Source organism: Bacillus rossius, chromosome 18 (assembly GCF_032445375.1).
Source record: "Bacillus rossius redtenbacheri isolate Brsri chromosome 18, Brsri_v3, whole genome shotgun sequence".
Taxonomy (NCBI): Eukaryota; Metazoa; Arthropoda; class Insecta; order Phasmatodea; family Bacillidae; genus Bacillus; species Bacillus rossius.
This window is the reverse complement of record NC_086345.1, coordinates 29,890,256-29,899,461: the sequence shown is the minus strand read 5'-3', so window position 1 is coordinate 29,899,461 and position 9,206 is coordinate 29,890,256. Positions and strand designations below refer to the sequence as shown.

General features: G+C 42.2%; 1 protein-coding gene across 1 annotated transcript; it reads right to left on the bottom strand.

Moving 5' to 3' along the window:
• Positions 1-1,799: 1,799 nt before the first annotated feature.
• Positions 1,800-4,742, bottom strand: LOC134541187 (ribosomal RNA processing protein 1 homolog). The gene is made up of 2 exons (XM_063384423.1): positions 4,556-4,742; positions 1,800-4,476 (listed from the first exon to the last, which is right to left on the bottom strand). The coding sequence occupies exon 2, from the start codon at positions 4,462-4,464 to the stop codon at positions 3,277-3,279; it is 1,188 nt and encodes a 395-aa protein (XP_063240493.1). The 5' UTR covers positions 4,465-4,476; positions 4,556-4,742; the 3' UTR covers positions 1,800-3,276.
• Positions 4,743-9,206: the final 4,464 nt, after the last annotated feature.

Genomic DNA, 9,206 nt, shown 5'->3' with positions numbered 1-9,206 from the left:
CTTTAATTATAAGGTTATTAAATTTAATTATTTTTTTATTTTTCTAAACAATACATTAGTGTATTGACAGTATTATTTGAGTTGTAATCATTATAACAAAAAATAATAATTTGATGCTAACATAGTGTGTATCAGAAAAAGTCCATATATTTGTTTAGTGTGTGTCTGAAACAGTGGTGCTCTATGGTGTACATCTGGCAACAGAGCTCACTATCGGCAGATATCGTGCGTTGGAAAGCGAGTAAAATGACTATTCAAATGCACTCAGCAGACAGCAGATGCGCACTACAGCTGCAGTACCCATCGTTAATTTTCTTTCTTTCTTTTTGCTATCTCAACTACATTTTCTCTATCACTACTGCAACTGCCATTGCATTGTTGAGGTTTTAGTCTTATTTTGGATCATAATGCAGTCCTTTAATCATACCTGCCATCGTATTGACATGGGTTTGGTTGAATAACTGTTGTGAAGACTTTTAAAAACTGTTGAATGCAAAATAGTGGCTTTGTTTTTCCCCCCCAGTTATTTTCAATTTTTTTCCCACCATTAATTTGACTTCCGAAATCCCCCGTACGGCGCGCGGCACCAACACACCCGGGAGAGAGGCCGTGCAAGAGTTCTGCTCGCAGACTCCCGTAGCACAGCACGGGTACTTCAGCCAGCACATCAGTGAACAAATGAACAGAACACTCGGTCATTATTGTTTCACACGTTCACGCTCGCGGTGCGAGAAGCAAACAAGAAGCCAGGACGTCCTGCCCTGCAACCGTCTGCACAACTCTGACCTCTACACCGGAGGAAACTTGTGTGTTTAAATACCTTCAGTGCTTGTGACAACCTTTACGATATTAACATCAATTTTCCAGGTTTCCTACTCTCTTCCTTCAGCCAATTTCCCTGAATTTTGCCCCCCCCCCCCCCCCCCCCCACCAACACTAGAAAAAGCAGTCTATTCGGATCACAAATAATTACAATGTGCATTTATCCTTTTTTTATACATCACCAACACTGACAGTCCAAAGACTAGATCAAACATAATTGTTGTTCAGCAACTCTTTGATATTTCATTGCACTTCATGATTAATACTCAATTGTCTGGGACACTTTAAACTTCATTGGTGGCTCACTAATTTATGATAAAATACATATCAAGTTTTAAGACACTGAGATACTACATAGTCTGTCAAATTGCTGATAATGTTTTGCAACCAGGTTTTGTTGGTTGCCCTGTTTTTTTCGAGGTTTTGAAGACACCTTTACAATCACCTGAGTTTTCTATTTCCGAGGTTTTCCCCGTCTGTGGAAGTCTGTGGTCTGGTTCCTGCTCAGACACACTCGGCTAAAAGCCAGCTTTATCGACAAGTTAACAAGTGTCTTAACGGCTCCAAGTATTCCTATTGAAGCCACCGGATGCAATACAATAGTGTTTATTAGGTGTATGGAAAAAGCTAAAAACACCACTGTTCATTATGTTAACAAAGTAAAGTAAAGTTTATTTTTATTTTAAAAAAAAGGGGGGTGGGTGGAATTTGATGTATATATTTCTTCTGGAAAGTTCTATAAACTTCTGGAACAATTTGAGATACTAATGTACATAATATTCAGCCCCAAATAATTGACTGCATCCAGCATTGACTGTATTAGAAACAATTTCACATGCCTACTAAAGATATGTAGTAATGAATTTATTTTGACCTTCTAACACCATATTTCATTCCTTGCACTAATACATGTTCGTATGAACATTTGTTTTGGACCAAGGTTTAACTTTAGAATAAGTGTAATGAATTTGATGATGTAAAAGGTAAAGAAGTTTTTTTTTATTTAAACCTTTTTTTCCACCTCTTACAGTAATAGTTTCATCAGAAATCTTCAGCCAAAGTTTTAAACATTGTTTAGGATTCATACAATTAATTACAATGGTTTGATATATATACCTATTTAAGGAGTTCTTTTTTTGCTTCAACCCTTATTTCCACCCCTTGAAGTAATGATTAGTCACATCTAAAATTATTTTTGAAAAAGGTTTGAGATAATATTTAGAAAGCTTAAAATAAATAAGAACAGTTTCAATAGTGTACATGATACAAAAAAAATTTTTTTTTATTTTCACCCCTGTTTATTAAATTCCTTACAGCAATGATTCATCTTAGATAACATTGGTGCAGACAAATGTTTTAGATATTAACAATTATAACTACTAAGGGCACACCAATGTCTTCTAAACCCTGTTTTTTCCAACCCCTTGCAGTTATAATTGGCCAATTGAATTTTTATTTTCACAGTTTGGAATGCCGAATTCTATCAACTAAACAAAATGCATAAGTAATCATTGCATAACATAAATAAGCCACAACCATCACAATCGAGAGAACAATTCAAACTGAGGCCTGGACTTATATTTTCCAGTAAAGTTATGTTCATTACATTCATACGTACAAACCCAACTGTCTTATACAGGCACTTAATAGTACATTTACATCTCTTACAATTCTGTCTCAGTGTTTCACCTTCGCAAGTATCGCTCTGCTCATTCCGTCTCCGTTGTGCATCGTTTCTTGATCCGAGCTCCAAGGCCGTCATATTGTAATTCGTCGCTTTTCCAAGGAAAAAAGTATTAGTAGGTACTAATAATTATGTTCGATGATTCTGTAAAGGGACATTGTGATAATGCAAAAAGTTTGTTACTTGTAAAAGATGTTATTTTCCAGTAATTGAAACTATTTCTGAACCATTATTGCACACAGCAATATTGATAAACCATAAATACCTCTTACATTTTTGTCTTTTGTTTCGAGGGAACAAGAAATTATTTTCACGCAACAGTACTACTTGTTTAGAAATTACTATTCACATAATTTTAATCCATGAAATAGTACGCATTTATCCTTAGTATGTGTTTATTGGTCTAGGTACTTCTAGTTAATTATAACTTAAGAGAAAGATACAAAGAAAACATTAAAAACACTGAAAAATCATGAAAACATATTACTTTTCGAAAATGATGAATTTTTATTACAAATCAAATTTTGAAAACACAATAGTTAAAAAGATCTTTTGAAAGTAGGAAAACTGTGTGGTATACAAAAAAATTGACTAAATATTGATGGGAATATTATTAAACTCACTGTAATTTAAATCTTACACGAATTTAATAATTATTGTTTCAATTTTTTTTTTCTGTCCTCGCTACAGCAGAGTAAAGTACTCAAAAATACCTTTATTTTATTTTTTATTTTATTTTACTGAAAAGCCACTCTTAAAAAAATTACCCATCATTTTTTTAACTTTCGCTTTTTAGATTTTCTTTTCCCTCCTGTCTGTTGCCTGAGTTCCTCCTCGAACGCCATCAGCCGCTTGGTCTCCTTGGCCGTACGGCGCTCGCGCTTGAAGCCCTGCCTCACCTGGGCAATGTGCCTCCGGACGCCCTGCAGGCCCTGCAGACTGAGCGGGTACTTGCCCGCCGACATCAGCAGGAAGTCGCCCGCCAGCTTCTTGAGCGAGCGTCGGTAGCACAGCTTGAAGGTGGCGGCGCGCCGGTCCAGCAGCAACTTGGCGACGGCCTCGGGGGAGAACGGCAGCGGCCGGAGGTCCACGTGCACGCTGCCCGCGCGCGGGTCCAGCTCCGCCTCGCCGTCGCTCCCCGGGTCCCGCCCCTCCTCCTCCTCGTCCTCGTCGTCGGAGACCTCCACCCGCGCCATCTGCTCCCAGCTGGAGCCCGGGAAGCCGGCGGCCCGCCACGCGGCGAAGCGCGCCTCGCAGTCCTGCCCGAACTCCGACTGCCGGATCAGGTGGTGGAACACGTGGTCCACCACGTGGGCGCGCAGGAAGCGGTCCCCCGCCCGGCCGAGGAAGGCCGCGAAGGGGCGCAGCAGTGCGAGCAGCGAGTCCTCGGGCAGGTGTCCCCGGCTCGCCTTGGCCAGCTCCACCAGCAGCACCTCGCACACGTGCGCCGACAGGCTGCGAGCGCCCCCGCGGGACAGCACGGTGGCCTCCAGCATGGCGCCCACCGCCTCCAGGCTCCGGGGCGCCCAGTCCTCCCGGGAACACGCCCCCAGCAGCTGGCGCACCACGCGCCGCACCAGCATCAGGAACTTGTCCAGGCGGAGGTGGTCGATGCCCGCCCACTCGCGCGCCATGGTGCGCAGGCAGCACGCCGTGAAGCTGACGGCGAAGTCCAGGTCTCCCCCGGAGTGCACGAGCCGGCTGATGGCCTCGGCCAGCTCCTCCTGCACCAGGGGCTTGTCCGCCATCCACATGCAGTAGAACAGGCCCTTCCACACGCGCAGCAGGTCGTCCTCCGATAAGCGCAGCCCCGCGCGCGCCCGCGCCGCCAGCCACTTGCCCAGCTTCCTCACGCCGCGGTCCCGCGTGCGCTTGTCGTTGGAGGCCAGGATCTTGGCCAGCGAGATCTCCTGCGCCACCCGCAGCACCTTCCTCCTGTCCGGCTCGCCGGGATCCATGCTCGCTCTAACCTACAACATTACAAGGTACACTTTCATACACGTCGTTCCGAAATAAACACACTCGAAAAATAATAAGCTTCTTGCCAACCTATTGTTTTTGCTTATAAGCTGAGTCTGTCTCACGAGATCAATCGCACTTTTAAATGTAGCGTTTCAATTTAACACACATTGTTTGTAAAACGTGTTTCGTCGTTGAATGTTATTCGATTAACTTCTTCTTCTTGTTCACGTTTTTGGCCTTCGGGGGTACCCGTTTAGCCAAGAATGTTATTGATTTGATACATTTCCGAAAGTATTTCGGTGTGTGTTACCATCTTTTCAAAAACTAAACACGGCACAAAATTCACGCCGTGATAAAATTATTATATAATTCTTTCCAAATCAAATACTAATTATAAAAATGAAATATTATTCTATCGACTTAACTGACATTATAATTTATTTATTTAAGTATATTATTTTAATTTTCTCTGGAAACCACTAAGAAAATAATTCAAAATAACTATTTTGAGTTTTGTAATAAATAAATTATCATCCAAATTTTAATAAATCACTCATAAAAATTAACACTGCGTGGTATAATTTAAAACTGTCTTGTTAGATTGCAAACTACGAAATGATAGCAAGCTGTTAGAGAATGTAGCTTTAATACACACATGGAATTAGCGAGAAATACAGCGCTGGCACTGAAAAATTACACTTACCTACATTGAAACCATTTTTACATTATGTTAGTTATAATGTAAAACAATTTGGCTTGTTGGCAGTCCTGCTGGACAGTATTTTGCAAATGGAGGCAGTAACCGATTAAGTGTGTCGTCTGCTGGGCTGTCCCGTGGGTGAGGTTAGGAAAGTTTATGTCCAATGAGTTCTCAAGGAGGGTTCCTGTCCTTGTGGCGAGAGATAGCAGTTACGAAATGAAGAACAAAAGAGAATGAATTTTGTTTCAATGAACACAAGACACTTTACATTATACTCCTGCAGTACTCAGGCTGTTGTGTTTCGGTATCGGAGCAAGTCCCTGCATACTTATAGTAAATGAGCAGTACGGTTAGGAATCGGTACTCCAAATTAGCAATTTTAATATGCCATGGAGGAGAGGTTCGTGAAGGAGAGTATGTGGTTACAAATTAATTGAATTGCGAAGTTTGTGAAGGAGTACACAATGAACACTTTTACATTGCAGAGTACTTGAAGATGACAAAAAACACACTATTCAACATTACAAAATTCTTATAGAGCACATGGACCAAATCCCAAAAAAGGTGCGCGAACAACGGACATCATCTACATCTCAAATGGAATAGCATTCAGTTCATGAACACGCACGCGAGAAGAATGACAAACTGCAAACCGCGACTGGATGACGAGATGACACACTCCTGAATGACAATACGACTGTAGGAAGTGAAATTCCTTCCCCTCGGCAAGGCCTGAACTACAACGAGACACCGCACCTGTTCCACTCTCACCGTCTTGGAGGGATCTCGCAGACACATCCGATGTCTCCCGCACCCAGCTGCCGACTGCCTGCCTCCCCGCCTGGCGCGCCAGAGTGCCCGCGTCCCTCCCCTCTCCGCGAGCCCGCGGAACACGCTCGTTGGTCACAGGCGGAAGCCACGGCCTTGGCGCCCGGTGAACAAGTAAAAACTCATACATAACTTATACATGACACTTCAAATAATAAAATAACAATAATTAGTCACGTCCGGTTCTTATGTATTTACATTAAATTTCCACTGGCGCGCGAATCGCTCTTCCCTCCCCTGCCATAGCCGCACAGCACTATCGTCGCACACACAACACAGGGCAGGAGAAGGCGTTGGCGTGGCATAACGGGCTGTGAGAGCTGGGTCGACACTTGGGTCGACGTCAAAGTGGAATAGCATTCAGTTCATGTATATATGAATCAACACAGCAACGACGTTGCATAGTATACTAAGCATATTGATGGTTAAGCATGGGTGAAGGCTCCCGTGTTCCCGTTCCTCACATTAAGACACCTACAACAAAAGTCCCACGAAAGAATTAAATTGAATTACATTATGTTAGGAAAGCTTCTACACATTTCGCGGACGGCCCAGTGCAGGCGAAAGTCAACAGTTCACAAATGCAGCTTCCTGCCCGAGGATAGGCTCGCACACAACCCGTCGACTACAAGAGTAGTGAAGGAGAAATTACCCGGGACCCCTTGGAGGGAGACAAGTTACCTGGCATCTCTCTCTGTCGTCACCACTACGCAAGAAAAAAAAATGCCATCAAGCATCTCGACTGAATACATTGATATATATTGTACATATGCTTTAACTACTTGAACGTTAATTTGAATGAATGAAATTAAGTATTATAAACTTATGCTGTACTGATGTCTGGCCCGAAGAACTGGGCAATTGCTCGATTGCCTCGTTCACAACAAGGGTATGGCAGCAATCCTTGCGAGCCGTACTAGTGTCAGCTTGCGGAAAATGCCGTACTGTCCGACAAAGGAACAAGGGCATGGCGCTTAAGGTGGACAAGACAAAGGTGGACAGATTCAAGAGAGGACGGTATTAAGGGTAGGGGCAGGAGATACATGATGCAGGGGGTAACCCTGCAAGACAACCTGGGATGGGGGGTTTCAGGTACAGCAGGTGGTAAAGAAGGCGAATGCTTCAGTCGGAGGTGCAAGAGCTTGAGAAGTGATAGTGCAGGGCAGTGAGATGGTGTTACGTTTATGTGGAGAAGGGAAGGGCAAGAGGGAGAGATAATAGGCCAGTGGAGATGATGAAGGAGCAGAGGAGGAGGGTGGAAAGACTGGTAAGGTATTTAAGGTGATCAAGGATTGGGGCAGCTGGGGTACGATTGAAAATAGGAGAGACCATAAGTGGAAGATGCAGAGGTAATGGAGACGAACAGAGAGAGGGAGGCATTCGTTCCTGGTAGGGCGAGAGTGGAATGGGCTGGAGGAAAAGGTGTTGGAGGTGAGAGGTACGAAGGTCCTACAGAGAAAGCTTAAAGGGAAGGGAGAACTACTTGCTACCGGGTGGAAGCCCAATCGCAAGCGGATAAAAAAAGTTACAAATAGTTTTATTTGGTCACCAAATGTGGACTTTGTCAAATATACAGAAATTATATGCCTCTTTTGTTTTGTGGCTCTTGTGAAATTAATGGAAACAACTTGAGAATATTTTTGATAACATTTTATTTACTTTCCACAATGCTCCATCTCAGCAGCAGTCAGCATAAAGAAAATATAAAACATTTTCTACATTTATTTGTTTGTGTAAGTTATCACAGTGCAAACACACACTACACAAGTGTCATAACAGGAAGAAACTGCCTGCACTCTCAAAACACTGTAGCAAAATCTCATTCAGTAACTGTGTTTCTCATTATGACAATATAAACACATCAATCAAGCAATGCATACATTGCTGTACAAATTACTATTAAACTTACTAACCCAGGAATAATAGAATACTGTAGGAAAAAAATATTATTTTCTAACAGAGTATGTAGGTATGTACCTCAACGTGATTAATCACACATTAATCTATAAATACCCACAGTGCAGCATTAAACACACTAACAGAAGAGAAACTGTATGTTTTGATATGACAAATCACCACCAAAAGCTCAACATACTTATGAAAACACCAACCAAAAAATGTTACATTCAACATAAGTCACAGCGACTCCCAAATTGGTGACTAATGATTCTGCTTCAGCTTTGAATCCCGTAACTCTGTTAACATGCAAGCTTCGACATCTTTGCTACATTTATCTCTAGCAAGCACGCCAAATTACTATCAATTAATTAAATCAATTCCTGACCGAGAAAAAGCCCTGGTTAAAAAAAAAAAAAAATTATAATTTCATTACCTAAGCTCTTAACTACACTGTACAACCAACTTGTTCATAATCGGCAAAACACTTGCCATGATGTGAAACGCACTCACTGGACGATTCGGGAAGCATATTACCCATGCGTACCTACTTGCAATACAAAAAAAAATATTGAACCCGTTGACAGAGTTAAAAATTCCCTGGGCAGCAAAATACTTATATGTTAAGAGTTACAAATGAGTCGACGTGTTTGATTGGTGCAACAGACACCTGTCCCGTTGAACCAGTGGCTACCCAGCCTCTGGGACGGGCGGCTGACAGAAGGCTGTAGGTGTGGAATACTTCCCCAGTCAATGTGGAGTCCGAAATCTTTAAAACCAATAGCTTACGACAAGGGAAATTCAAGGGTTAATTTTGGCACTTGCTAGAATCCAAATAAGTTTACTTTATTTATGTTGCTTTTCTGAGTCGACCACGTTTGTCTGAGGGACTCTATGAGCCGGTGAAAAACCTTCAACAAAATAAGTATCGAATAGCAAGCTGCCCAGTTTATAGGTCTCGCAAGTCTGTAGCCAATGAGCAGATGGTATTTGCCAGTGCATGCAAAATCAGACGTGGAGTCTATCCCTACTAATAGCTCTTTCGACATCACATCACCTGAAGTCAAATTAAACAATAGCACAAAATAAAGTAAAAAAATACATATTTTTCCAAAAACATTGAACAGTCTTGAAACTTGAGGTGTGACCTGGAGTAAACAATATTTTATAACTTCAGCAGTTCTTTTTTTATTTTGTTCCTTGGTTGTTGAAGGGGGGGGGGGGGAGATATGTGTCTCCCATACGACCGCCACTGAATCGGACTGGAAAATACATTTTAACTTTCATTTGTTTCGTGACACATTATTTTACTAT

Excerpts from the sequence above, each read along its gene's own strand:
- LOC134541187 (XM_063384423.1), bottom strand. The coding sequence starts at position 4,464 with ATGGATCCCGGCGAGCCGGACAGGAGGAAGGTGCTGCGGGTGGCGCAG.